At 59.2% G+C, this 27846-nt stretch overlaps 2 protein-coding genes across 6 annotated transcripts; one reads left to right on the top strand and one right to left on the bottom strand.

Annotated features, from left to right (window-relative positions):
• The first annotated feature begins 6 nt into the window (after positions 1-6).
• CRAT (carnitine O-acetyltransferase) lies at positions 7-15923 on the top strand. 2 transcript variants are annotated; one of them, XM_067743015.1, is made up of 15 exons: positions 7-567; positions 2505-2643; positions 3409-3672; positions 6156-6274; positions 7378-7431; positions 8025-8190; positions 8601-8775; positions 9235-9413; positions 9964-10064; positions 10466-10585; positions 10749-10871; positions 10961-11096; positions 11652-11714; positions 12468-12605; positions 13180-15923. In XM_067743015.1, exons 2-15 carry the CDS (start codon positions 2617-2619, stop codon positions 13393-13395), a joined length of 1881 nt encoding a protein of 626 aa, XP_067599116.1. In that variant the 5' UTR covers positions 7-567; positions 2505-2616; the 3' UTR covers positions 13396-15923. The 2 variants fall into 2 exon arrangements, with proteins under 2 accessions (XP_067599116.1, XP_067599115.1); XM_067743014.1 differs by lacking the exon at positions 2505-2643.
• Positions 15704-27625, bottom strand: DOLPP1 (dolichyldiphosphatase 1). 4 transcript variants are annotated; one of them, XM_067743023.1, is made up of 9 exons: positions 27517-27625; positions 23901-24001; positions 23593-23677; positions 23395-23494; positions 23065-23163; positions 22068-22196; positions 21498-21587; positions 19392-19431; positions 15704-17684 (listed from the first exon to the last, which is right to left on the bottom strand). In XM_067743023.1, exons 1-8 carry the CDS (start codon positions 27590-27592, stop codon positions 19395-19397), a joined length of 717 nt encoding a protein of 238 aa, XP_067599124.1. In that variant the 5' UTR covers positions 27593-27625; the 3' UTR covers positions 15704-17684; positions 19392-19394. The 4 variants fall into 4 exon arrangements, with proteins under 4 accessions (XP_067599124.1, XP_067599123.1, XP_067599122.1 ...); XM_067743022.1 differs by lacking the exon at positions 15704-17684 and adding an exon at positions 17974-18996; XM_067743021.1 differs by lacking the exon at positions 15704-17684 and having other exon boundaries at positions 17974-19431.
• Positions 27626-27846: the final 221 nt, after the last annotated feature.

The raw sequence follows: 27846 nt of genomic DNA on the forward strand, positions 1-27846 counted from the left end.
TGCTGGGCGGTCCCCACCTGTCATCTAGTAGCGTGACTCTGACGCTATCCCTAGGACTAGGAGAAGACATTCCCTTGTCAACATGGTTGTGTTTTCCCACCACTCTGAAAGCAGCGGTCGAGGGCACCAAAAGGACTGAGAGGAATGCACACCACTGCCTCCAACAGTTTGGACGGCTTATGGAGGTGGGAGAGGGCGAGCTGGACGGCAGCCTCCGCCTTGCTCCCCTTCCAGGGTTCCACCACCTCGCGGGGTCCCCAACCGCTAACTGCGCCCTGGTCCCGCCCCAGGCCCCGCCCCACGCTCTCGGCTGGCCGCCGGGGCCAGCAACTGGCCCGAGGCCGCGCCCCAGGAGTCCGCCTACCCCGGGCCGCCTGCCCGGCCCGGTGGGTGGGCGCGGGGCCGCCTCTACCGGCTGGCGGCAGTGACTCGACGACCTTGGCCCAGAGGCTCTAGCGGGAACCCACCCACGGCGGCGGCGCGGACTTTGCCCAGCGCGGGGGACGGAGCGGACCGTGTGTCCGCGGGCGGGCCGCAGAGATGTTGGCCTTCGCTGCCAGGACCGTGGTGAGTGCGGCCGGGAAGCCGGCCTAGCGGGCCCTGGACCGGGCGGGCGGGCCGCAGACCGGGCCAGCAGCGCAGCTACGCCCGAGTGGGAAAACCGGCCGTCAAGGCGCCGCGGCCCGGTGCCTGCAGTCCAGCCTCACCAGCAGCTGCTGGGCCGGGGTCGGCAGGTGGGCTAACTCCGCCTGTCAGAGGGGGAGACTGAGGCTTAAGGTCAGAGGCTAGATCGAAGCCACACTCTGTGGCGCCAAATTCCAAAGACCCGGCAGACACAGTAAGGACCCTGGCTTCGGGCAGCACCTCCACCTTAGGCCCGGAGCCAAGGAGCGGAGAGACCAGGAGTGTCTCCTCACGGTTATTCTCTGCCTCACACACCTGTCACACGCTCAGCCTGAGCCATTTCTTCCCTGGCCAGAGCCACGTCTCCAACCCCATCCAGTTGGTCACCTTCCCCGGGTTTATCAAATGGCCCCTGGGGTATTGTGTGTGGCCAGAGACACTTCAGTGAGGGCATCAAGCTGGGCTGCTCAGAAAGTCCTCAGAATTGGCAGAAGGCAGCAGGTGGTAGCCCCATGCCCTCCCTCTCCACCAGTCACTCGCCCAACTTGATTAACAACCGCACACCCCCATGCCTCCACCCCTACCCCCAATCTTCCCCGGGAGCAGCTTGGAGCAGGTAGTGCTGCTATCCTGACTTGGATTCCTTTCCTCTCTACTCCAAGTATATCTCTGTTTGTATCTCCCTCTGTCTGGGCCAAGAAGGGTATTCAGACACTGCCAGGCCCAGAGGGCTGAGGTACCGCACCTGCCCAGAGGCTTTTCCAGATTTTCCAGGACCTCAGAGCGCCATCTCATCCTTGCCACTGCCACCTGAGCTCTGTTCCCATCCCACAGATGGCCTCTGGGTCATATTCTAGGACCTGCTAAATGGCCTGATCACTTTACTGCCAGGAAAACTGAGGCAAGGGGAGACTTGGCCAGCATCCCCGGACTCAAATCTAGTCCAGTCTCAAAGCCAGCATCCTCTGTTCTGGGTTATTTATTTATTTATTTGTCTGCACTGGGTCTTAGTCGCGGCACTCGGACTCTTTAGTTGCAGCATGCACGTGGGATCCAGTTCCCGGACCAGGGATCAAACTCGGGTCCCCTGCATTGGGAACTCCGAGTCCTTTCCACTGCACCACCAGGGAAGTCCCTGGTTTATTTTATTTTATTTTTTTGCGGTACGCGGGCCTCTCACTGTTGTGGCCTCTCCTGTTGTGGAGCGCAGGCTCAGCGGCCATGGCTCACGGGCCCAGCCGCTCCGTGGCATGTGGGATCTTCCCAGACCGGGACACGAACCCGTGTCCCCTGCATCGGCAGGCGGACTCTCAACCACTGTGCCACCAGGGAAGCCCTCTGGTTTATTTTTAATGCCCAAAGATCTCGTAACCCCCAGCTGAATGAGCCACAACTCAAGAGAGCCAGGCTTTGGTGGAAGGGTGGCCCAGAAGGGCCCCAAGAGTCTTGGAGGGAAATGTCCATTTATACTCCCTTCCCAGTGTCTGCTCCTTTGCACCAACCCCTGTTTTCAGGACTATATTCAGGGTTGTAGTTTAACCTCAGCGGCCAAGCAGCTTCTGTCCTCCAGCCAAGTTGTGCCTCATCAAAAACACCTATGCAGATTCTGACAGGTGCATTTTTAAAACCTCTTGGCCTGCCTCCTTGGCATTGGGCCCACCCAGGGAAGAAAGGGAAAAGTTGTCCAGGTTTCCTTCTACTCCAGTGCACACCGCCAGCCCTCTCACCTCCTCCCCATTCCTCCACTTCTGGAAGCTCAAGAGCGTGGAACAGCTGCTCCTGGGACAGCCATAACCCCAGATGCCACCACAGCTGCTGTAGCCAGCGCCGCTGCCCCCTCTGCCTCCCCCTGAATCTTGGCTCTTGTCTTTTCTTTCCAGCCCGGGCAAGTGGCTGCCTCTTGCTAGGTTCTGCTCACCCACTTGGTAGCACAGTTAGGCTTAGAGATCCAGCCCAAGGCAGACAGACAGGGCTCAAAACCTCAGTCCTGCCATGGAGGACGGGCAGCAGAAAGAGAAGGTATGAAACGGAGCCTCTGCCGCTTGCCTGCCCACTGCTGCCAGCAGCCTCGGACCCTCCTGTCTCTCTTTCTGTCCGCCTCCAGAGTCTCCAGACTCTCTCCCTCTGTCAGCTCTCACCCTCCTTGCCAGGCCACTGAGCTCTCTCTTGGCACAGCGCTGCCCCCATGCCACCCCTGTCCCCACCCCACAGACAGGAAAAAGCCCAAGACCTCGCCCTCACCCAGAGGTACTGTCGTCGTCTGGCCCTATCTGATTTTCTCTTCTTTCCTCCCATGTCTCCACCTGGTAAGGATGGGAGGAAAGGAGGTGGGGACCTCCGGGAGGGAGTGGTCACCTCACTGCTGGCTGGCTCATCGTCCCAGGGTGAGAAAGGTGGGGCCCTGTGCATCCAATAAGTGAGAGGTCCCTCTGAGCTCTGCCACCCCCAGGGTGAGAAAGGTGGGGCCCTGTGCCTCCAATAGGTGAGAGGTCCCTCTGAGCTCTGCCACCCCCAGTAGGTGCCGTTCATCCTGACTCGGTTCCTCTGAGTGCTGCCAAGATCAGTGGCCACTCCCCACCCTCCTCCATCCCTACTTACATCTCCTGGCTCCTAAGAGGTGGAGACACCTACAGCTGGAGAGCTGGGAAACCAGGGCAGTCACCACCCAAGAGGCCGTCTCTGTCCCCAGGAGTGGGCACAGAAGTGCCCAGGACTTCGGCTTTGGGATTGCCAGGGCCTCCCAGAGCCGGTGCGAGAATGAGTGGGATGTTCTGCCGCCTGCAGGTGAAGCCCCTGGGCTTCCTCAAGCCCTCCTCCATGATGACGGTTTCCAGTCGCTTTAAGACACACCAGGACTCGCTACCCCGGCTGCCCGTGCCCCCGCTCCAGCAGACCCTGGACCATTATCTCAAGGCGCTGCAGCCCATCGTGAGCGAGGAGGAGTGGGCCCAAACCAAGCAGCTGGTGGAAGAGTTTCAGACCGCGGGGGGCGTAGGGGAGCGCCTGCAGAAGGGGCTGGAGCGCAGGGCCAGGAAGATGGAGAACTGGGTGAGTGAGAAGGCAGGGGCACACCAGTCCCCTTGACTCGCGTGCAGGGTTAGGGCAACAGGGCACCCCCCACCCAGAGACCCTGGGTCGTTGTGAGCGTCCCTCCTGTGGCCTGTTGCTGGCTGCACACCCCAGATTTTCCAATACGGGCTGCTCTGGTGCAGCCATTTGCACCACAGAGTTTCTTGAGCACTTACTCTGTGCCCGACACCAGGCAGGGTGCTGGGAGAGCAAGAGGGGCGCCGTCAGCAGCCTGCGGGAGCTGACATTCAAGTAGGGCAGGAGGAGGACACGCGCAAGTGGACGAGGTCTTCTCAGCCAGTGACGTTCTATAGAAATGAAAAGGACGATGCGAGAGCGAGAGTGGAGAACAGTAGCATCTTCATTCTGAAGGGGCAGAGAGGGCAGGGAGGAGGCGGTGCTGGGTCTGAGACAGACAGAGGGAACAGCACGGGCAAAGGTGGCAACAGCTCGCGCGTTTGGGGACAGAGGCTAGAGTGGAGGGCAAGGGCAGGGCGGGGCCCCCAGGAGAATTCGGCACTTGGACTTGAGCTCAGTGGGAGGGGGCTGCAGGGTGATTATATTGACAGTGACTCATTGTCCTGGTTCTGTGTCTCAGTCTGTCACAAAGTCGTGTTCAGCGTGTGCAGACGCCCCGGGCCGTGTCTGTGCGCATCTTACACCTCAACGTGCAGTTAGAGAGGACTGCCCTGCTGCTGGGAGGGAAGCAGGGTGGGACAGGGAGCCCGGTGGGGAGAGGGAGGGAAGTCATTTGGTCCAGGGTATATTTCGGGGGTGGACAGTCCTGTCCTAAAGCAACTGTGTGGGTGAAGCGAAGGGGAATGTGTTGAGAGAGGGGTGAATGAGGGAGAAGCGGGTGTGCAGGAGAGGACCAGAGCCAGGTCTGGCCCTACAACGTGAGGGGCGCTGTGAGGGAGCGGGTGGAAGGGTGGGGGCTGCACAGAGGAGGGGGGAGTCATCAGCTGGCAGAGGGCACAGATGAGCCTTGGCGGGTCAGGGCCTTGGACCCTGGAATCAGGGTCTCAGCAAGTCTGAGACCTGGCAGTTTTCCAGCTTTCTTTAGCCCAGAACGACTGCTTCAGACAGAATCTGCTGGCTGAAGGGCTGGGGTCACCACCCCCTCGCCACTCACAGGGCTCTTAAGGGGCTCTCCCACTGCCCAGCAGATTCTCACGGAGGGAATGCCCACATCGATAGGATCTCCCCTTGACTCCCGAGCTCGGGTCAGAGGCTCTGAGGTCCTTGGTGACCTGAGGGCTCCTGGCTAAAGGCCAGCCCAGCCCGGCTGTCCTCAAGGGGAGGGAGTTCCTGTCTGCCCCTCCCTGATCTACAGATGAGGAAACTGAGGCCCAGAGAGATAGATTGAAATCCCAGAGGCACACAGCAGCTCTCCAGGAGGCCCCGAGTTAGACAGGAGGGTCTGGCTGATCAGGGGCCATTCTCCAGGTCACAAATCAGCAGACAGCAGTCGCCCACTGGCCTGCTGTGCCACCCGGGCACGTTGTCCTCCTTCACCCCTTGCCAGGGGCCCAAAGCCAGCAGTTTCCCAAGGGGAGTCTGTGTGGTGAAGAGGCACGTCCCAGTGCTGTTTAAGATGGGATGCGGAAGCATGGTGGGGCCTGGGTCTCCAGGGACTGAGGGACCTGCCACAAAGAGGCACATTGGGCCTGTGCTTGGGGGAGTGTGTAGCGGGGGCGATGTTGCCATCAGCACCTGAGGTACAAGGGTGACAGTCACCTGGTTGTCCCAAGACAGGAGCCTTTAGCGCATGTCCGTGGCTAGTCCCCAGAGATACCCTGCCCTGGGCGGAGGACGGCCAGCCCAGTAGAGACGCAACGTGTCACCTACATCTTGTCACTAGTGCAATGATTTGTCTTTACAGTGAGCTCCCCAGATTACCCTGACCTTGAGATCCAAGTGGGTGTCCATTCCCTAGTATGACAGCAACAAAACTGAGGCCACAGAGGACCAGGATTCCTGAGGGCTCTTCTGAACCCCGGGCTCCTGCCTACCTGGACAGTGCCTACCTGAGATGGGCAAAAACTCATTCATCAGACATTCTTTTTATATAGCTTTCTCTGTTTTCCTTTCTGTCTATCAGACAGACGTTTTTATTTCTAAAAGTATTAAAATCATTGACCTAAAACATGTAAGATAAGGAAAAATGGTTGATATTTCCACCTCTGTTCTTGCCCCCACCCCAGGTTTCCTGCCAGTCTTTGCTTCTTGGCAGTGTTGCCTGATTTCCCTCGCTAATGCTGATTGGCTCCATCTAAAGGGAGGATGATGGGATGCTGCTGGGTTTAAGGGATTGGGCGGGGTCTGGATCTGAGCATTCACTTTGAGAATCTGTGCTCCCTAGAGGGGACAGAGGGTGCCCAGCCAGGTCCACTGGCCCTGGTGGGGAAGGGGCAACCTGGTCCCCATGCACCCCTCCTCACAGGCTCTGGTCCTTCCCCCAGCTGTCTGACTGGTGGCTTAAAACAGCCTATCTCCAGTACCGCCAGCCCGTAGTCATCTATTCCAGCCCTGGTTTGGTGCTGCCCAGGCAAGACTTTGTGGATCGGCAGGGCCAGCTCAGGTGAGTGGCCAAGGTGGGCGTGGGGCTCTGGGCTTTCTGCTGGGAGATCGGAAGGGCCCCGGCCCTGTTACCTTTCATCCCCACAAACAGCCTTAGGAAGTAGGGAGCGTCATCCCTGTTTTACAGGTACGGAAACAGGATCAGAGCAGTGAAGGCACCTGCTCAAGATCACCTTTCGGGATTGGCTGACCCAGACAGGAAGCAGGATCTTCCTGGCTCCAAAGCTTCATAACTGTTAACCACCAAACTGCAGACTGGGGCCCCTCCCTCCTGCTAAGCCTGAGGCCACCCCTCAGCCCAGTTCTGGCACCTCACCACTCCTTCCTGCTCGCCTCCGCTGGCCACAGGGGTGACCTTTGTACACAGTCCTCTTTCCACATTTGGCCATGTCACTTTGCCTTGGCCTCTGTTCCAGTCCTACCAGGGGTAAAAATACCAGTGACGGGGATCTCCTGCCCAAGGACTAGACACTCACGGCTATCACTGCTTCTCTTAAAGGGATCAGGGCACCCCAGGAAGGGCCAGGGGTTCAGGCCCAGGAACTCTAGCCAGTGGGCCCCATGTTGGAGGCCAGGAGCACCCCCAGGGTTCGGGCATGGTTGACATGGCCCAGACAGTCCAGGGATGAAGGGCAGGATGAGCAAGGTGGCCTGGGGGACACAGAGGCCCAGAAACAGGAAGGGATCTAGGAGAGGGGAACACGTCATGCCCCTGCCCTCCCATTCACCCTTCCCCTACCCCCGCAGTCCTAGGTCCCTCCATGACTGATGCCTCAGAGCAGGGTGACGGCCTTCCAGACTCCAGGCTGTGGATCAGGGCCTCAGGCCCGCTGCGGTGGAGTCAGAGGGCACTGGCTCATAACCCAGCCATAATCATGCTGCTGTCCCTGCCAGGCGCCTGGCCGCGCATCTCCCTAATCCCTTTCCCTAGAGATTACGTGGGCTGGGACTGGAACACAGGTTCTGCACTTGAACTCCTTCAGGCTCTCTGTAAGCAGGAGAGAGGAGGAAGGTAGTAGGTCGCTTCCCTGGACTAGGCTGCGCCCATCACCCTGGCGTCTCTGACCCAGGGACCTCCTTCTGATCTCTAACTGGTCCCTCCAGGTTCGCTGCCAAATTAATCGAGGGTGTGTTGGATTTCAAGGCCAGGATTGACCAGTGAGTGGCCCCGCCCCCACCCTGTCTCCTCCCACCTTGACTGCCTACCTGCCACAGCCCCTCCAGCCGGCCCCGCCCTACCCTAAACCGGAGCCCCCTCCCCGCACCCCGCACCCCCTGCCGGGGTGCTGAGCAGGCCCAGAGCTCAGTCGCTTTCACTTCCTGTTGACCCAGCCTCTTTGGGGGCTGGGGAGACAGACCTGGGTCCTCCGCTCCAGCCGCCGTGACCTCCTCCGGGTGGTCCTATTCCAAGAGAGCCTGGAATTGGCGTCCCAGCCAAAGAGGACACCGCCCCCCCACCGCCCCCCCGCCCCCCGGGGTTGACTTGCTGCTTCATCTTCCCTGTGGCAAACTGAAGCCCAGAGAGGAGAAGGGAGTTTCCAGGGTGACTCACGAGCAGGGTGGATTTCGGGCCTCCTGACCCAGTCGGGCTCCAACAGGCCCCCCTGCAACCGACCTCACGCTGAGGGGGCGGGGGGACACGAAGGGGCCCAACACTGCTTGCGTGAGCCCCACTGCCTGACCAAGCCCGCAGCCATAGCCAGCAGCTCCCTGTGGGTCCCGCCTTCCTCCCTGTCCCTCTGCCCCTGCAGCGAGACCCTGCCCGTGGAGTACCTGGGGGGAAAGCCGCTGTGCATGAACCAGTACTATCAGATCCTGTCCTCCTGCCGCGTGCCGGGCCCCAAGCAGGATTCGGTCACCAACTTCAGCAAGACCAAGAAGCCACCCATGCACATCACCGTGGTGCACAACTACCAAGTGGGTGGGCCCCCGCAGCCTTAGCCCCCGTGGTGCACAACTACCAAGTGGGTGCCCCCCCGCCCCGAAGCCTTAGCCCCGCGCTCAGTTGCCCGGAGGAGAGGGGCGGGGCTGAGAGTCAGCTTCCCCAACACACCTGCCCATGTGCCCCCGGAACAGGCAGGCCCTGGGCCTCTCTCTGCCCTGGGTCTCCAGCCAGGCCCCAGCCTGGGGGAGGCCAGGAAGGGCTATGGGCCTGGGCAGCCTGGGGAGAGCAGTGCAGGGACCTCCTCCCATCTCCTCGCCCTCAGCCTGACGCCATCCTCTCAGCTGGGCTGCCCAGGCCAGGAGGAGGCTATGCCGGGAGGTGACTGCTGCCCATCTGAGGCTCCCACGAACCGCCTTCTCTCCACCTGCCTGTGCCCGGACAGTTTTTCGAGTTGGATGTGTACCACAGCGATGGGACGCCCCTGACCTCGGATCAGATTTTCACGCAGCTGGAGAAGATCTGGAACTCATCACTGCAAACCAACAAAGAGCCTGTGGGCATCCTCACCTCCAACCACCGTAACTCCTGGGCCAAGGCATACAGCACCCTCATCAAAGGTACCCCTGGGATGGGAGGGGAGGCCCACACCAGGCCCTGGGCAGCCACAAGTCTCACTGAATCCTCTCAACTCGGAGCGGGTGCTGTTGGCCCCATTCCACAGAAGAGGAAACTGCAGTGCGGTTGGGTCCAGTTAGTTCATTCTTTCTATTAAGTAGCAAGTTGCCGTGAGAATGCAAGTCCTCTGGCTGAGGAGCCCACCTCCACCTTCCCTCCACATCCCGTGTTGGTCAGGAGCATTGTCCCCAGAGTCAGCCCCCGGGTCGGATCCCTGACTGCCTCAACGGCTCTCTGCGTGACCTGGGCTTCTGTTTCCTCCTTTCTGAAGTGGGTCAGGTGTTAGCCCTGCCTCACGGGGTGCCGTGGGGCCGCAGGCCCCTGCCAAGTGAAGCTCCGGAGGCCTCCCCAGGCCTGGCCCCCATGCCACCACACACACACGCACACACACATCCCCACAGACAAGGTGAACCGGGAGTCAGTGCACTCCATTCAGAAGAGCATCTTCACCGTGTGCCTGGACGCACCCACGCCTTGGGTCTCGGAAGACGTGCGCCGCAGCCAGGTGGCTGGCCAGATGCTGCACGGGGGTGGCAGCAAGCTCAACAGCGGCAACCGCTGGTTCGACAAAACGCTGCAGGTGAGGACCTGGCAGGGCCAGGGCTCCCGCCCAGGCATGCACCCAGCCTTGGCCCACTGCTGCCCCGGGACTTCCTGCCCCTCCCCTGGAGCCCGGAGTCCCTGGCTTCCCAGCTTGTAAAGCAGCGGGGAAGCCAGAAGGTGGGCGGGGCTATACCTAGCAGCAGTCAGCCTGTCATTACTGGGCCTGGCCTGGTAACCCGCGTCACTCCTCCGACATATCCATCAGCAGATCAGAGAGAGCCTGGGATGTGGGGCCAGGCAGAGTGGCCCAACCTTGGTCGTGACTTTCCCTCTGTACCTGTAAAATGGGGTGGTAGGACTCGCAAGGGTCGTTGCGAGGACTCGGAAAGGTCTGTTTAGCACGGGATGTGCTTAGCGTGACCTGGGACAGGTGTTCCAAGGCCCCCAGTGAGTGTTAGCTGTTAGGAATAAGAGTAATAAGTCAGCAGAACCCCTTGAGATGGTTCAGGGACGCCCTACCCATGGGACCCAACCGGAGAGTGGCTCCAGGGACCTGGGGCTGTCGGGGTCCCCATTCTCCTCTGCAGTTCATCGTGGCAGAAGACGGCTCCTGTGGGCTCGTTTATGAGCATGCGGCAGCAGAGGGACCCCCCATCATCACCCTTGTGGACCACGTCATTGAGTTCACGTGAGTGTGGTTCGCCCATCCTCCAGCCAGTTCTCCAGCTCCTGATGACAGGTGACACAGAGGCGACAGAGTAGCCCTCAGAGGAGCAACGGCATTCTCCCTTATACCTGGGAATCTGTTTCTTCAGAGGAAGCCAGAAGAGGGCATGGGTTTTAGAGTCGATCAAACCAGGGTTTGAATTCTGGCTCTGCCACTTCTCAGCCTTGTGACCTTGGACAAGTCCCTTCCCCTCCTCCGTTTCCCCATTTAAAAGCTGAAATGAAGGCAGTTCTCAGAAGAACAAACCCAAAAGTCTCCCTGGGCTGGTCCCCGCCAGCTTCGGGGACCCATCCTAATCCCGGGGATGGACCCAGGCTCCCAAGACGCCCGGCAGGAGGCTGAGACCCCCACGTCCTATGCAGGAAGAAGCCCGAGCTCGTGCGGTCTCCCATGGTGCCCCTGCCCATGCCCAAGAAGCTGCGGTTCAACATCACCCCCGAGATCAAGAGCGACATCGAGAAGGCCAAGCAGAATCTCAGCATGTGAGTGCTGGGTGGCAGGCGGGCGGGGCCGGGCCCCTCTAGCCAGCACAAGAGTCAGCTCTGCCGTCGTGCCTGGCTGGTTCTGAGACTGCCCTCGGCCCCTCCCTGGGGCTGGCAGAGGCTGCCCGGTGTCTGCTCCTCACCCACCTCCCCCGACCCCCAGCATGATCCAGGACCTGGACATCACGATGTTGATGTTCCACCACTTTGGGAAGGACTTCCCCAAGTCTGAGAAGCTGAGCCCAGACTCCTTCATCCAGATGGCACTACAGCTGGCCTACTACAGGTGCGCCCCGCCCCCCATGAAGGAGGGATGAAGCCTGGGGGCGGAGGCGGGGGGACCTGCCAGGTGTGCTCAGCCCACCTCCCACCCAGGATCTACGGGCAGGCGTGCGCCACCTATGAAAGCGCCTCTCTGCGCATGTTTCACCTGGGCCGTACCGACACCATCCGCTCGGCCTCCATGGACTCACTGACCTTCGTCAAGGCCATGGATAACCCTGATGTGACGGTGAGAGGTCCGGGGCAAGGGTGGGAGAGCTGGGTTCGAGGCTTCTCCCTTCCTGCTCATTCTGTCAACACGCAGTGAGCACCTATTGTGTTCCAGTCCTGTGGTGGATACTGGGCATCTAGGGGGAGATGAAGCCGTGAATTTATCAGCGTGGAGCTTTCTTTCAGCCAAAGAGAAAAGGAAACTGCAGTGGACCCTTGAACAACATAGGGGTTAGGGTCACCGCAGAAATCCACATGTAACTTTGTAGTCAGCTCTGTGTCCATGGTTCTGCACCTGCAGGTTCAACCCACCACGGGTCATGTCATACTGTCGAATTTATTGAAAACAATCCACGTGTAAGTGGACCCGCACAGTTCAAACCCGAGTTGTTCAAGGGTCAGTCATCAGCAGTGAGCACTTGCCCTGTGTCAGGCCTTGGCTGGGGGCTGGCCAGAGAGATGGCAGCTCCAGTTCCTGGTCTCAGGGAGCTCAGAATCTAGAGTGGGGAGTGGGCCACTGAGGAAGGTGGCAAGAACAGGAAGCTGCAGCTCCCTGTCCCCTCCCCCTGCCCAGGAGCACCAGAAGGTGGGGCTGCTGCGGAAGGCCGTGCAGGCCCACCGAGCCTACACCGAGCAGGTGAGCCGGCCCTTCCTGTCCCTGCTTGCGTGACCCGGGCGTTTCCCACTGGCCTGTCCACCTGCCTGTCCATCCCTGCAGCCAATGGCTGCTCCCCTTAGCATCAGACACCCCTCCCCTAAGGCTTGGGGCACTTGGAGCAAAGCTGAACATCCCCATTTTACAGTGGGAGAAACCAAGGCGAGGCCCAGTGGCTGCCCGGGTCGGCCTCTGGATCTTGCGTCATCACGGCTTCCCCAATGCCCCTGGAGCCCAGGATGCTGAGGGTGTGCACGGGCTGGCAGACAGCAGGGGTCCTGCCCTCTGACAGCTTGGGCTGCAGTCAAGGGGTGGAGGTCTGGTTCCCATCCTGGCCCTGAGCACTTGTACATGCCAGGCTTTGCCCATGTCACATGCAGAGGTCTATCTAGATCTCACTGCCGCCCCGCAAAGGGAGTTTAGTGACTGTCCCTATTTCACAGATGAAGACACTGAGGCTTCAAGATGTAAGTGACCTGCCAAGGTCCCTGCCAGGATGATGCCACCCAGCTGCAGTCCTGTGCTCTTAGGCTGCACCTTCCTGCCTCCCTGGGTGGGTCCCTGGGCCTCAGTTTCCCCATCTGTGAAGTGAGGGCTCTTCTGCTTGGCTGCCCTGGTCTCACGGGTCTGAGGGGCCAGTGAATGGAAGAGGCATTGCCGCCATGGGCTCCTGAGGAGGGCAGCGGTGCCTCGTGGGCCTGAAGCCCCTGTTCCTGACAGCTCCCCTTCCTGCAGGCCATCCGTGGGGAGGCCTTCGACCGCCACCTCCTGGGCCTGAAGCTGCAGGCCATCGAAGACCTGGTGAGCATGCCCGACATCTTCATGGACACCTCCTACGCCATCGCCATGCACTTCAACCTCTCCACCAGCCAGGTGGGCCACTGCCCTAGGTGCCCTGGGGTGGCAGGGAACAGAAGCCACTAGAAACTGGAGACGGACAAAGGCTGCACTGAGTGGAGCCGAGGTCCAGAACACGGTCACTTGGTGGTGATGTGACGCACACAGGCGCACTCCCGAAGCAGCTGAGCTTTGGAGGAGGAGCTGGGGTCAGGGGGCTTCGCTGCAGCTCGGGCAGGCCGGGAAGGAGTCAGGATCCCCCCCGCCCGCTTTCATGCATTCACTGATCAGATGTGAAGGAACGTCTGATCCATGCCAGCCTGTGCTGGGCACTGGGGTAGAGCAGGGACAGACCACTGCCCCTGCCCCCAGGGGCTCACAGTCCAGACAGAAGCACAGGGAATGAGACAGTCCCCCCTCAGGGACGTCAGGGAAGTCTCTGTAGGGAGGTGACACAAGAACTGCACCCCAAAGAATGAAAGGGAGTAAGCTGTCGGCTGGAGACGAGGAGAGGGCGTCTCAGGCAGAGCACGGTGGGAGCCGACGTGGAAAGGCAGGCTGGTGCCGCGACGGGGCTGGGATGAGAGCCTTGGTCCTGTGCCATTCTCAGGTCCCTGCCAAGACAGACTGTGTCATGTTCTTTGGGCCTGTGGTCCCAGATGGCTACGGTGTCTGCTATAACCCCATGGAGGCGCACATCAACTTCTCCGTGTCGGCCTACAACAGCTGCGCAGAGACCAATGCGGTCCGCCTGGCGCACTACCTGGAGAAGGCGCTCCTGGACATGCGCGCTCTGCTGCAGAGCCACCCCCAGGCCAAGCTCTGAGCCCCGCTGCTCAGGCCTGCCGGTGCCACGGCCAAGCCGCCTTGGGCTGGCCCACCCACCGGGCCCTACTCCTTCGCTCCCTCTCCCCCTGGGCCCCCACAGATCCGACCGAGTCTGGGATGGCATCCCCCAGCGGGGCCCGCGGGGCCGAGCTGAGTACCTTCCGTGGGTCCTCACCAGCACCCGGGCTGAGTCCAGAAGCTGAGCAGGAGGTCGGGCCCGGAGCCCAGCATCTCACCCGCCGTGGCCTCCTCCTGGGAAAGGAACCAGCCGAGCTCATCCCTCGTCAGGGTGGGGACTAGGGAGTCCCTTTCTTACTAGCTCAGCTCTGCCCAGGTCCTCCCGGGTACGCGGCCAGGCTTGGGTCTGTACCCTGATCCCTAAGCTCCCAAGGACCTAGAGACAGGGTTACCTGGAGCTGGGGGCCTCCAGGCTTCCCCAGGGCTGAGGGGCCAGGGCGCAAGGTGTGCTGGTGGAGGGGAAGTCCACGCTGTGTCACAGCACCGTCCCCCGCGGCTCCGTGCTCTTCTGGGTGACGTGGCTCACAGGCCCCAGCTCGCTTGCTTCCACACAGCTTGATTCCTGAACCATGTCCTGGTTGTATAACAGTATCACGCGAGGCAGTTAATAAAGGGGAAATTTGTTGGGAAAGAGTTGTTTCAGCCGAGGAGGCAGGCAGGGTGCGGCAGATGCCTGGCTTTGCCTTCCTGCAGCTTCCCCCGCATCTGGGAGCTGGTGTCCAAGCCGCCAGTGGGCCCAAGGGGAGGGCTCCCAGAGGAGCGGAGCTCTCAGGCTTGGGTCAGGAGGCCAAGGGCCAGCTCGGACCTCAGGGCTCTGGGCCAGGACGGCACCAGACCCAGGCCTGCGTTCTTCATGGATACCTCCCACCTACCCATGACTTGGGCCTCTCCAGTGCCATGGGCTATGCGCCAGGACAGCCCTCCCAGGGGACCGTGGGGCCCGATACCCTCGAGTCTGGTTGTCTGGGCAGTGTGGCTGACACCCAGGGCCCAAGGCCTCATCTGCTGCCTTGCACTGAGCCCATCAGGAGTGGTGGCTGGGCAGCCATGCTGACCCCAGCCCCAGCCACTGCCTGGGACCACCAGGCACCAGATCATGTGGCCACACGGTCCAAACATTGTATCTGTCCCCAACCCCACGCACCTGGTACAGGCAGGGTGTCCTGCCAAAGTCAGCTGGGCTGTCTGTGGAGAGCGGAGAGACTCTGGCCCTGAGGAAGACACATGTGAAGCCCCAATTGGAGATGCCAAGGGTGGGAGAGGCTACCCAGCCTGTGGGGGCGGTGCTTCATGGCCTGGCTGACCTGCGGTGGTCACCGCGGGAGGCGGGTCCTGAGGTGGTGTCCGTTTTGCAGATGACGGAACAGGCTCGGGGAGCACGTGCCTCACCATGGGGCGAAGCCTCGGGGAGCAAGGAGTAGAGCCCAGCCCGTGGGGGAGTGGGTGTCACCCGAGGCCTGGCTGCTCCTTGGGACCCCGGCAAGGCCGGCAGGGTGGGGTATTGCCAGGGCAGGGGTGCACGAGTGTCCCTTCAGGGACCTCAAGCAGGAGGACCAGAAGAGAATCCCACCTCAACAGCACAGAGGCCTTGCTCTGCAGCTGGGGAGCGGGGCGGGCCCCTGGTGTCCGCAGGCTGGGTCTCAGGAAGCAGGGCCCGCAGCCGGAGCTGAGCGTGCCCTGTGTGAGCAGCGCTAGGGCGGAGCTGCACCGACCCAGCCGGGGGCAGGCAGGGAGGGGAGACAGTGATGCAGGCCAAGGACACTGCAGTGACACACACCCAGGACTCCTGAAACTCGAGTTCTAAGAACTGTATGGGTCTGACTGTAAGGCAGGATTTTTTCCCAAAACGTTATCCTTCAGAAGTGAGGTCATTCCGCTGCATCTGAGTTGCTATAGGTCTCATAACACAGAGGCTCACTCGGTTCTTGAGGGCAGCGAAGTACCGCTTGGGGAAGACACATGTAGCACCTAAACAACCCCAGTCAGTGTCAGATGGAATGCTTAGAGGTCCCCGGGTGGAGCTTCTGGGGGAAAAAAGTCAAAAGAACGATGAAGATGTAGTAATTACTCCTGAGGGTGTGACCTGTGGCCTCACACTTTGCAAGTGTTGAATGCAGGACAAGCAAGTGTCTTACGGGTCTCTGGACGTGAGGGGAGGTAAGTTTGGGGCAGGTCACATACTCCTACAGGAGCGATTTTTAAAATCCAGCTGTCTGAATGTTACACCAGTATGTTTGGAATAAAATTTCAAGTACACTGTCATGCATGAAATCCAGAAGGTGCTGCTGTATCCCAAACTGCCTGTCTAGTGGACCCAGGAGAACTAGGTCAGCAGACCCAGAGGTTGCCCAGGGACAACCAGACCCTGATGCCAATGATGCAGAAGAACTTTTTTTTTTTTTTGCAAAATGAGTGAAAAAGAACTGTCCTCAATTTATGTACTTTGTGTAATACAGCATTTGAAATTTGAGAATAATAAAATTAATAATAAAGATTACTTGGCTTTTACCTAGGTCCTCTAAAAGTTTGTCCGGGTTGGCATGAACTTGATTTTGCTCTCTCCATTGGGAAAGTGCAGTGGCTGGAATCAAGGGCAGGCCTGGAGCAGAGCCCCAAGGTTGAGTGAGGGCTGGACGCCATGGGCCAAGTTAAAGGCTTGGGTTTTATCCCAAGACACTGAGGACGATGCTTTAGGAAGATGCTGAGGAATGGACTGAAGGGCCCTGATGGGTGGGGATGAGGGCCACCTGCCAGGAGGCTTTGCTGCTGCTGAGCAGGGGGTAGTGGGCTGGGACCCAGACTGGCCTGGAAGGCAGAGAAAGTGGCTATTTCAAAAGACACTGACAAGGTGGAGTGAGCAGGGCTTGGTGACCAACTGAATGGGAAAAGGAGTTGGGCAACCCGCAGGTGGGGTGCTGGACAGCTCTCTGAGAGCCCAACCAGGGTGAACGTGTGGGTGAGTGCCAAGTGGGGTAAAAAGCAGCGTTTACCCGGGATTCAGGGAAACCTCAGGGCTCATGAGACGGCCCCGTCCTCTCTCTTGCTGCATCCTGGATTTCCTCTGACCTCCAGTTTTTCTCTTTAACTATGTCTAGTCTGCTGTTAAATCTACCTACTGAGTTCTTGTTTTTTAGCTATCATATTTTCCAGTATTCATTGAAAAATCTGCCAGCATTCACGTTATAGTTTCCTGTTCTCTGCAGATACACATATATATACACACATACATACATACATACATACATATATATTTATTTCTGGCTGCCTTGGGTCTTCGTTGCTGCGTGCGGGCTTTCTCCATTTGTGGTGAGCGGGGGCTATACTTCGTTGTGGTGCGTGGGCTTCTCATTGAAGTGGCTTCTCGTGGAGCACGGGCTCTAGGCGTGTGGGCTTCAGTAGTTGCAGCACAAGGGCTCAGTAGTTGCAGCACGCAGGCCCTAGAGTTCATGGGCTTCAGTAGTTGTGGTGCGTGGGCTCAATAGTTGTGGCTCGCAGGCTCTAGAGCGCAAGCTCAGTGGTTGTAGCACACGGGCTTAGCTGCTCCATGACATGTGAGATCTTCCCGGACCAGGGATCAAATCTGTGTCCCCTGCACTGGCAGGTGGATTCTCAACCAGTGCACGCCCAGCAAAGTCCTGCAGATATTTTCAAGTTTGTCCCTTACTTCTTTAAAAAAGTAAAACAACTTAAAATCTGTGCTCGATCATTCCAGCACCTGAAGTATGTGTGGGTTTGTTTCTAATACTTGTTTCCAGCTAGTTCTCAAGGATGGTGGTGATTCCTTTCCTACCTGGTCATCTTTGTCTATATTTTGTTCATGGTAGTTTCTTAAAACTGTATAAATAATTGAAGTCTGGCATGAAGGTTCCTTCTTCCAGAGATCTGTTTGCTTCTGCCACACGTCTGGGATGAGGTCACCTTAACTAAATGTCCAGGTTGTGTGGACCGTGGTAGGGAACCCAAACCCAGCCTTCGAGCTCATGTGAGGATGGGATTACTTCTGATTCACCTGAGGGTGAAGCTGTTATGAATCTCAGGTTAATGAATTAAAGAAGGGTTAGAACCCCCACATTGGACCCCTGAAATGGCTTGTGTTCTTTTCACTCCTACAAGGCATCCAAAACCCAGGTCAGTTTGCAGTTATTTCTTCCAAAGCACGATACTCACCTGTCCGCACGCTAAAGCAGCACTGAACTCAGCAAGGAGTGGAGGTCTGTATCCTGGCAGAGGCTTAGGAAGGACATGCAGGTTGTCCCCAGTCTTCAAGGGCTGTCACATGAAGGAGAAGCTAGGCTTACTGAGAGCAGAGCCAGCCAGCGCCACAGGGGGAGGTAGACTGGGACGAAAAAAACTCAATGGAAGGGAGCTGTCCTCAGACCCCAGTGGGGTATGTCACAGAGGCCATTCCAACCCTGGCTTTGGGGGCTGGAGGGGACTAGGTGTCTTGGAGACGCGCACGATCTTCTGGTCTTAACCATGCCCTTGCCCCTCGGGTTGTGTGTCCGCACAGCCACGTCCCCGGCTCCTCCCATCAGCTCAGTCAACATGTTCAAGCTGCCAGAGTTGAAGATTTTATTTTAAAACAATAGTAAACAATTTTCATTGATTTTTCTTAAGTCAAACCACCTCACACTTGGCTTATCTCAGGCAAAATGTAAAAAATAAAAATGAGAAGGGAAGGAAAGGAAAATGTGGGGACTGACCAACCTTCCCCAGAAACAGGCCCCTGGTCCTGGCATCTGGAATGGCTTTGGACACTGTCTTTAACAAATGAGAAAAGAAAGCACCAAAATATTGTGCTTCAGCAGCAGATTAGGAACCTCCACAAAGAAAAGGCGGCCGGGGGAGGGAGGGGGGTCGGGCCCTGAACACAGGTCCCGAGCAGCCTGGTTCAGTTCTAGAAGCTTCCAAGTCTGGACGCATCTCCTCTCCACAGCTCCATTTCAAGGCGGCTTCAAGATTGGGAGGAGTCGTCCTCCGAGCTGGGCAGTGGGGATCTGTGAGCCACACCCCGGACACAGGTTTGGGGTGACCCAAGCAGGTTCCCAGCCTCTCGGAGGGGGGTCGGGAAGGACAAGGAATGCTCAGAGCACACAGAGGGGAGGGAAGGGTGGGGACAGTAGGCACCGCTACCCCACTCCTCTCACCAGCTCCTGCTTCCTCTGCATTTTGTTCGGGTGGAGATGAAGACGACCCACTAGCGGACGCAGGACAGGAAAGAGCTGTAAACAGCTTGGGTTTGCTCACCCACAGGCGCAGGCTCTTTCATCAGAAAGGGACCGCTGTCTTGGGGACAGGGAACCAGAGAAAGCCCTTGCAGCGCAGGGTCGATGCGGGTAGGACACAGCGATGGCAGCGCAGACGCCTGCTCTCTCTGGGCCTGGCTCCCACACGGGAAACACTGACCGAGGTTCTGGAATGGCGTTGGCGGCAGGGGGGGCATGGGGGTGCTCCCTCCTCCTGGGCCCCCAGGCCATCTCTCGGGCCCAGGGCAAAGGGCCTGGGAAGCTGACCTGGGCTCCTCGGTGCGCAGGGCAGCCCCCGCAGAGCTGGGTCTTCCAGTCCCTCTCCAAAATCCCATCTGCCTTTGACAAAACCAAAAAATAAATAGTGTGCATTTTTTCACGCCACCTACATTTCCTGGCCCTGCGGCCAGAGACTCAAGCCCTCCTTCTCTACCCCATGCCCCAGTGCCCACGTCAGGGGCACTTTCCGCCCAACTGGGGGCTGGCAGCAGCACTGTGAGGGTCTCTGGCTGTGAGGCCCCCCGGCAACAGGCCCTCCAGGGTCCTGGCTGAGGGGCTGGCTCAGCCCTTTGGTCCACCTTGTTCATTAAAATTAAAATAAGAAAAAAAAGGCTCCACTCGGTGACTTGGGTCTGTAGAGGTCTCTGCTTCGTCCCTCTGTCTGTCATTCCATCCACCCTGCAAGGCATCGTGCAGGCCAGATCTGGAGGCTGGAGACAGCCACACTCACCCGTCACTGCAGTTTCGTCCCCAGCTTGCGCTGTCTGTTCCTGCAAAGTGGGGGTGGGGGTCAGATGAGGGGACTCCTGGCGTCCAGTGACTCGCCCCTCAGCTGTCTCCTTCCTCCCCACAATCCCATCAGAATGAGTGAGGGTCCACTCCCAGTAGCCCCAGTGGTTGGCTCAAGCTGGGCCAATCAGAGCTCCTGCCCTGGGACCTGGGACTTGGGGCCTAGAGAGGGTCAATGTCTCTGCTGGGCCTGTATCACAGGTGCTCAGCTCTGGAATCCAAGTGCAGCCAGGAGGCCAGGGCAGGGGCGGGGGCCAGGACGGGAGAACAGAGGCAAGAGGGACCTGGCTGGATTCCAGTAATCATGGGCAGTTCCCACTTATAGATAAGCCAGCATAAGTGGGGTTCTGTTACCATCAACCTAAACAGACAAGAAGGTAGTGAGTTCTCCATTTGGGATATACATAAGCAAAGGTAGGAGCACTCCTGATACAAGTTATCGAGTGGATCTGAGTACCTGACTTGGGGGTGTGGCAATACCTACGACGGGCTCAGGAGCCTGAAGGAAGCAGGGGCAGCCCCGTTCCCTGGAGGGCCTGGCTCCTCGAGACCCCACTGAAATTCAGAAACCTAACTGTCCCCACAGGTCCTGCGTGATGCAGCCCCAGCCTCGTGCCATGGCCAGCCCCCTTCTTCCCTGGGCTCCAGCCACACCTGCCTCTGTCTGTTTGGTGGACTCCCCAAGCTTGCTGTTCTCAGAAGCATTGCACAAGCTGTTCCCTATGCTGAGAGCACTCTCCCTGCTAAACCCCAACTTGGACAGTCCCGCTTTCTCTCTGCTCAGACCTGTCACAGCGGCCAGCCAGTCCAACCACACACCCTCACAGCACGCTGCTGTCACGAGCTCTCAAGCCCGAGGCACTTGTCGCACAGGTAGGTGCCTCATTCCTCGTGTCCCCCCTGCCGGCCACTGCCGCCCACAGCCTGGCACAGAGCAGGTGCACATGGAAGTTTGGGTACATCAAGGTGGGTGGCGGCCAGCCGGGAGAGGCGGGGCCGCTCTGGGAGCCAGGTGGAGAGCCTGGGCCAGCTGGGGCCTTCCGCCAATAACAGGATTGCCTGCCCTAACCCCTCAAATCCCCTTTCCTCAGGATCCAGGGCTTTACCCTTAAGTTCGTTAGGATAATTGGGACCATGATGCCCTAGACACACTTCCCGGCTGCTGTGACCCCGCCCTGTGGTTCCTCTCACCAGGAACCCAGGGCTCCTCAGGAAACCTCCCAGGCTTGTGCTGGAGCCCAACCTCGCCTCGGCTCCCCTCTGAACCTGGGAAGGAGCCAGGCCTTCCCGACCCCACCTGGCACCCCACCCAGGATGTGGGGTGCATGGAGAGCTGAGTCAGAAGAAGCCTCCAAAGCCAGCTTTGCCCTGACTGGCTGTGCAAACACGGGTGCCCCTAACTCACCACACCTCAGTTTACCCCTCCAGAGGAAAGTGTCTGGACTAAACAGTCCCGAGGGGGGTCGACACACAGGCCCCCAGAGAATCCTGGCTGCCCAGCTCTCTGGTTCCGGGCCACAGAGGTTAAAAGCATGGCCCTGGGGCTTCCCTGGTGGCGCAGTGGTTGAGAGTCCGCCTGCCGATGCAGGGGACACGGGTTCGTGCCCTGGTCCGGGAAGATCCCACATGTCGTGGAGCAGCTAGGCCGGTGAGCCATGGCCGCTGAGCCTATGCATCCGGAGCCTGTGCTCCGCAACGGGAGAGGCCACAACAGTGAGAGGCCCGCGTACCGCAAAAAAAGGAAAAAAAAAAAAAAAAGAGAGAGAAAAAAAGCATGGCCCTGGGCTCAACAGCCTAGGTTCCCAGCCCAGCTCCCACACCCACGATCTGCAAACCCTTGGTCAAGTGATTCCTCTCCTCCCCTCTCTGAGCCTCAGTTTTCTCATCTGTAAAATGGGGTCCAGGGGAGGATTCAATGAGGCAGTGCAAGAAAAGTGCTTAGGCAAGTGCCCGGCTCTCAGGCAGCCTTCCAAAACTGGGGGCGGCACTGACTGAGGGATGTGCCCCACTGAGCCAGGACCCAGTGATTGCTATCCCCTTGACTCACCTGGCTTCTGCCCGGGTTACCGTGTACTCAAACCAGAGTACGTTGGGAATGAGGCTCGTGTCTCGGATTAGGAAGAACTCAGAGATAGGCCTGGAGAGACAGACACCCGGAAATCCAGGACCATATCAGAACATGAGTCTGTCACCAAGCCAGACTCTCCCACCAGTGCTTGGGGCCGGCGATGCACCCTCTCCCCACCACTTTGCCTGGCCTGTGCAAGACCCAGATGTGTCGCCTGTGTGACACTCAGGCAGGTCCAATGCCCCAAGGCACACACAGCCCAGAAGGACACATGCTGCTTTCCAAGTCCCTGCCAGGCAAGGAGAGAGGCTGGCATCTTGGCTTCTGGGCTGAGAAAACGCCTGGGGGAGATGGAAGCCAGACGAGCGGGGCCTGCAGCCCTATGCCCACCAGAGGCCTGGGCACTAGGGCCCTCCCAGGGAGACTGAGGCTGGTGTCAGGACGCCTGGGCCCTCCCACTGATGGCCCCTTCGCAGGAAGGGGCACGGGCCATAGTGCCTGGGAAGGTGGGGGGAGCGGGGGACAGCAGCAGGGGCAGGAGGCAGTTACCAGGCTGCTATCCTAGGGAACAGGGGTGTGAGGACCTCCTGCGTGAAGACGAACCAGGCGATGGCCATGAGGCCTCCAGCGATGCCCCCATAGAGCACCTGGCTCCAGGTGTGGTACAGCAGGTAGACCCTGGGCCAAGGACAGAGGGAAGTTCATGAGAGCCAGCCAGAGACAGTCCTGCACAGCCTCCCTGCACGCCTGAGTGCCAGCTTCCCTGGACCTCTGCACATACACGGGAGACATACACAGACGGGGCAGGCCCCTGTGACCACACGGACTCAGAGCTACTTCTAGAAGGAGGCAAGGGGTTGGACCCCAACAGCTGCTCCCCTGACTCTAGAAGTGAAGAGATGGCTCAGCTAGGATTTGCCTCCCTTCTGTCCAGCCCTTGAACTTGGAGTTTGTCTGCAAGGGGCTGCTCCAGGACCTTGGGAACAGATGGCTAACCCTAGAACCTTGGGCCCAACCAAGAGGAGAGAGCAAGGATTGGGTTGGAAGGGGCAGCTGGAGCCCTGGCCCTTGAAAATGAGAGGCCTAGAGCTTCCCTGGTGGTGCAGTGGTTAAGAATCCGCCAATGCAGGGGACACGGGTTCGAGCCCTGGTCCGGGAAGATCTCACATGCCACGGAGCAACTAAGCCTGTAAGCCACAACTACCAAGCCTGCGCTCTAGAGCCCATGAGCCACAACTACTGAGCCCGCGCGCCTAGAGCCCGTGCTCCGCAGCAAGAGAAGCCACCGCAAGGAGAAGCCCGCGCACCGCAACGAAGAGCAGCCCCCGCTCGCTGCAACTTGAGAAAGCCCGCATGCAGCAATGAAGACCCAACGCAGCCAAAAATAAAAAAATAAAAATAAATAAATAAAATAAAATGAGAGGCCTGGGACCCCCTTCGCAGCCCTGCCCTACAGGCTCTGGGACTCGGGTCCACAGCGAGGTCCAATAGGGACCAAGTATCCAGTGGGCAGGGCGTGGGGCAGGGGCTCTCCCTCCCTCTGTACCTGCTATAGGAGACTAGAAACGCCACGGTGAGGAGACCCAGGGAGAGTACATGCCTCCACAGCAAGTCCAGGAACCTGGCGTTGTTCGTTTGGTGCATTCTGGGAAAACAAGCCTGTTAGGTGGCCTCGGCCCACAGCCTGGGGCCCAGGCCTCCCACACAGCCCCGGCCCCAGCCACATGCTCCCTGGGCACCTTCTGCCTTGGCTGCAGCTCCTCCCACCCCCAGTAGAGGCCAAGCCCTAAATGGCATCCAAAGGGCTTGCAGCAAGTCCCTGGCAGAGGCCAGCCTGGGCCAGTTCAGGGCCACCCCAGCCAGGGCAGAAGCTCACCTTAAATACAGAAAAAGGAAGGAATAGACGGAGAAGAACCACATAAACTGGGAATGGCTGGAGGGCATCCCGTACTTGGTGCCCACTGCCGTGTGGGGACCTGGTGGAGACAGAGAGCAGGGCATGATGGGAGGATGCAGGCCTCCCAGTAATGCCCTAACCTGGGGGACCCGCAGACCCCCAAGGCCTGGGCCCTACCTCCACAGGGCCGTGGCTCCTGGATGACGTGTTTGATCAGCCAGTTGACCCCCTCGTTCAGTGCCAAGCCCCCAAGGAACGAGATCTGCTGGGAAGATGCATGGTCAGCAGGGCCTCTGTGTGCTTGCTGGCCGCCGCCCAGCCCAAAGGCCGTGGCCGCCCACTGAACCTCCAGCCCAGTGGACAACCTGCAACCAGCCAGGAGGCTCCACACACCTCAAGAAAGGTGGAAGCAGGGGAGGGAAGGCAAAGCCCCTGGGAAGGAATGGTGAGGCCCCTCCTCCCTGGGGTGGGAGTGACTCACTCACCGTGTGCAGCTCCCGCTTGAATATGATGAGGGTCACAAAACCAACGATGACAAATATGGGGCTGAGGCTCAGGTAGGCAAGGAGATGGCCAGAGAGATCACCTGGGCAAGGCAGGGAGAACAGGATGAGGACAGAGCGCAGCCATGGGAGAGGGCCTGGCCCCCAGCAAGCCAAGTAGAGCCTCAGTCAGAGGTGGTCCCAGCCGGGCCCGGAGCGCAAGGCCAGGCGGCTGGGGGTGCCTCAGCCTTCCAAGCTCACCGCTCGTCCTCAGTCACGGGCACAGCGTGTTTACTAAGCACTCAGGTTCACAGATCGTGAGTTTAAAGCAGGTGCCTTCACTCTCCCTGTTCTACAGATGACGACACTGAGTCCCACAGGGGCTGCATGATTTGTCCAAAGTCACACAGCCAGAAAGAGGTAGGATCTGACTAAAATCCGAGTCTCTAGCCTGGTCCAGGTGCTACACCCACTATCCCACCAAAGCGGATATTTGAACCTGGCTTGGTCTGACCCCAGAGGCTGGGCCCTGTCCCAGGAGGCAGCCTGGCGGGCACATGGATGACTCCGGAACGCAGTGCTGTGCGGAGACCGACCCAGCCAAGCCCTGGGCCTCCAGGGCAACCTGGTGTTCTCTGAACACCGCACAGACTTGGGTCTACACTGTGGACTCTGACAGGGACCAAGGCTGGGGGTGGGGGTGAAGCCCCATTGCCCACTACGGCCACCCGCTGCAGTAACAGCTTCTCACTGCCTCTCTACTGGCAAAAAAATTGGCTACCTATTGACTACCTGCTTTTTACCCCCTAATAGGTCTCAGCAGGAGGATCCTGGAGCCAACAGACAGGAGCCACTTTCCTGCTAGTCCAAAAGCCACCCTCACCATTTGAGACAGGGCAGCTATGTAGCAGCTCTGGGGTCAGAGAGTGTGGTTTAGTTCCCGTGCCAGCACTTGCTGGCTACACGACCTCAGGCAAGGACTTCACCTCCCTGAGCCTCAGCTCTCTCACCCGTGAAATGGGGATATCAGTAGCCACCTCCTACCGCCATGGGAGCTCTGATGTGACCAGGCCTGTGAGACGCCCAGCTCGGTCCCTGGCACCCAGGACACTTCCATGTTTGGAGAACTCAGTGTGGGAAATCGCCCCACCACCAGCCTGGCCTCACACAGGCAGCAGGAAGGTACCCACCCAAGGCCGAGCCCAGATTCCAGGCTGAAGGGAGGGGCACATACCTGGCCTCCCCCACACCTACCCAGGGTAGGGCTGGCTTTGAACTGGCCTGGGAGAACAGGCCAGCAACATAGGTCCAAATGCTAGTACTGCCATAGGCCCCCTGGATGACACTGGGTGAGGCCCTTCCTTTTTCTGGGTTTCTGTCTCCTCATCCACACAGTGGCCTGGCCCCCTCCAGCCCTGAGATTCTGGGTCTCTCAGCTGTCCAGCCGATGCCCAGGACACTGGGTCATCAGGAGGACAGGAAATGGCTGGTGCCCCCAAAGCCTTGGCCATCTCCATGGCCTGTCTCACAGCAAGCGCCACCTCTGGGCCTTCCTGCAGATGCTGTCAGCAACTCTGCCTTGACCATCCTCTTGTCTAAGACCCCCGGTGGCTCTCTCGGCCCTTAGGATAAGTCCCACCTCAATCCAGCTCATCAAGCCCTGCAGTCCTGGCCCTGCTTCCCTCCCACCTTCTGCTCCAGTTCCAGGAACCAAATTCTAGTTCCCTGAACGCACCATGCTCTGTCCTACTTCTGGACCTTTGCACACACTGTTTCCCCCACCTGGGATGCTGTCTGGGTTAACTCAACATAAATTAAGTACCCACTACAGTGGGGAAAAAAAAAAAAAATCACACTCCTGCCATTGCAAAGCTCTCAGAATCTGTAACCAGGGCATCGTTCAGGACACCACTCATTAGTGGAGCTATCCGGCCTGCATCTGTCTCTCCCTCTAGAAAGTAGGCGCCATGAGTGCAGGGATGGGGTCTCTACACCCCACTCAATTCCCCCAAGCCCAGCACAGCGCCTGGCACTAACTGGGCTCTAAAATGATGTTAAATGAAAGGAGAATGGATGAAGGAAGCAGGGTCCGTGTGATGAGGGGCACGAAGGAGAAGTGCAGGGGGTCACAGAAGAGTTAGCAGGGGCACTAGACCTTGAGAGAGGCCCCCAGGTTCAGCCAGGTCTCTCCTCCAGGCACCCACAGTCCCTGCAAAGGGTCCCTCATCACAGCCTGCGTCATGCCGCTCACGTCTGCCAGCCTCCTCCTTCCAGGCCAGGGAGGGGAAATCATGAAGGTGCCGAGGACTTAAGCAGGTCCCTTCCCCACTCCAGGCCTTGGTTTCCGTCCTGTAAAGTGGGCTTTTTTTTTTCACAGTCTGGGAGTCCAGGTACATATTGGTTTGTTCACCGTTCAAAATGCAGAGCGGGCCCAGGGCCTGGCATTCAGAAGGTGCTCAGTGGATACCAGCTGAATGAAGGATGAGTGAATGGCAGGGAGGCAGGCAGACAGTAGGGCCCAACAGCTGCAGGGCCGCCCCATCCCCAATATAACCCAGAACACCTAGGGTCAAAGTTTCCTGGCATCCAGTCCTCAGCAGGGCCAGGTTCTCATGTCTCTGCATGAGTAGGCCCTTCCTGGGGCAACCAGGGCTCAATGAGGGGGCCCCCAGCCTCACCCAACACCCAGCCATCCTACACATAGATGGCAGTGTGGGCTTGAGAGGGTGCTGGGAAGGCGGCATCATGTTAACTGCAGTTATTTCTTCAATGTTTACTGTATGCGAGGCACTGCACTCAGCATTTCTCACATCTCCTATTTCTGATTCTCACGTCACCACTAGAAGGGAGGCACTGTGATTAGTTCCACTTTAGAGAGGCACAGAGAGGTGAAGTCACTTGCTCAAGGCCTCGGCCTGAACTCTGACCCCAAGGCCCAAGCTCTGCACCACTCTACTAAACGGCCTCCAGAACGCTCACTACAGGACCTCACGGATGGAAAACGCTGAGCTTCTGGAGCTGTGTCTGATGGGAAGCTCCAGAAGTTAACATCCCAGAGGCTGCCTGACCCCTCACCGGGTTCCCTGAGTTGTAGAGCAGTGCCCCCTACCCAGGGCGTGGCATCAGAAGTACTCAAACAACGAAGAGCTGCCCGGCCTCGATTTGCACACTCCCAGCAATGGGGAGCTCTTTCTTCCAGGCAGCCCCAAAGCACTGTTTGAAGGAAAAAGGCACTCCCTACACGCCGAGGAGAGAGTTCAGCCTCTCCGGCTCCGGGAAGGGCGGGGAAGAAGGGCCCAGGTCCAGGCCAGTGATCCGTTCCCGCCTCACGCACACCACCGCCCCATTACAGCCCACCGGCGCCCCGGGACCCAGTGGAGCAACCCCGGCCGCGCAGCCGCAGAGTGCGCGAGCGAGCGGCTCACAATTTCGCCCAGCTCATCGCCACACTACTGCGCCTGCGCGGCGCGCGCGCCGGCCGAACCCTCCGTGGCTCACTATTTGACAGTTCCCACCCCGGTCCCCCGGCGCCCCCTCTGCGGGCTTGCGCCGGCCGGAGCGCCCGGCACTGACCGGCCGGCCCCAGGAAGGCGTCCTCGAAGCCGGGGTTGTCTTTTACCTGCAGGATATTCGACGTGGGTGAGGGTCACCGGCCGCCATGAAGCGGGGAGCGAGCACTGTCCGTCCGCTGCCATCTTACCCGGAGACCGGGCTTCGCCGAGCAGCCAATAGGGAGCCAGGGGGGCGGTGGTCCTGACCTATCACGCCGGGGGAGGTGCCGCGCGCCCAATCGGAGGCCGATACAGGTAGCGGCGCAGCCATTCACCGTGCAGGCCGTGGGGCAGGCCCGAGCGGCGAATCAGGAAGCAGGGCCCCTAGGAGCCTGCGAGCCGGCCAAGACGGCGCCCAATCCGGGACGAGCGCAGGTAGGTGGCTAACCAATCAGAGA

Source organism: Pseudorca crassidens, chromosome 7, assembly GCF_039906515.1.
Source record: "Pseudorca crassidens isolate mPseCra1 chromosome 7, mPseCra1.hap1, whole genome shotgun sequence".
Classification (NCBI taxonomy): Eukaryota; Metazoa; Chordata; class Mammalia; order Artiodactyla; family Delphinidae; genus Pseudorca; species Pseudorca crassidens.

What these genes read in the sequence shown, in the direction of transcription:
- CRAT (XM_067743015.1), top strand. Translation starts at nt 2,617, where the DNA reads ATGGAGGACGGGCAGCAGAAAGAGAAG. An exon ending in TTCAAGGCCAGGATTGACCA is followed by an intron (nt 7,432 to 8,024) that starts GTGAGTGGCCCC and finishes CTGCCCCTGCAG; the next exon opens with CGAGACCCTGCCCGTGGAGT. An exon ending in GACCACGTCATTGAGTTCAC is followed by an intron (nt 10,065 to 10,465) that starts GTGAGTGTGGTT and finishes CGTCCTATGCAG; the next exon opens with GAAGAAGCCCGAGCTCGTGC.
- DOLPP1 (XM_067743023.1), bottom strand. Translation starts at nt 27,592, where the DNA reads ATGGCAGCGGACGGACAGTGCTCGCTCCCCGCTTCATGGCGGCCGGTG. An exon ending in GGAGCCACGGCCCTGTGGAG is followed by an intron (nt 23,495 to 23,592) that starts GTAGGGCCCAGG and finishes TGTCTCCACCAG; the next exon opens with GTCCCCACACGGCAGTGGGC. An exon ending in TTCCTTTTTCTGTATTTAAG is followed by an intron (nt 23,164 to 23,394) that starts GTGAGCTTCTGC and finishes TTGTTTTCCCAG; the next exon opens with AATGCACCAAACGAACAACG.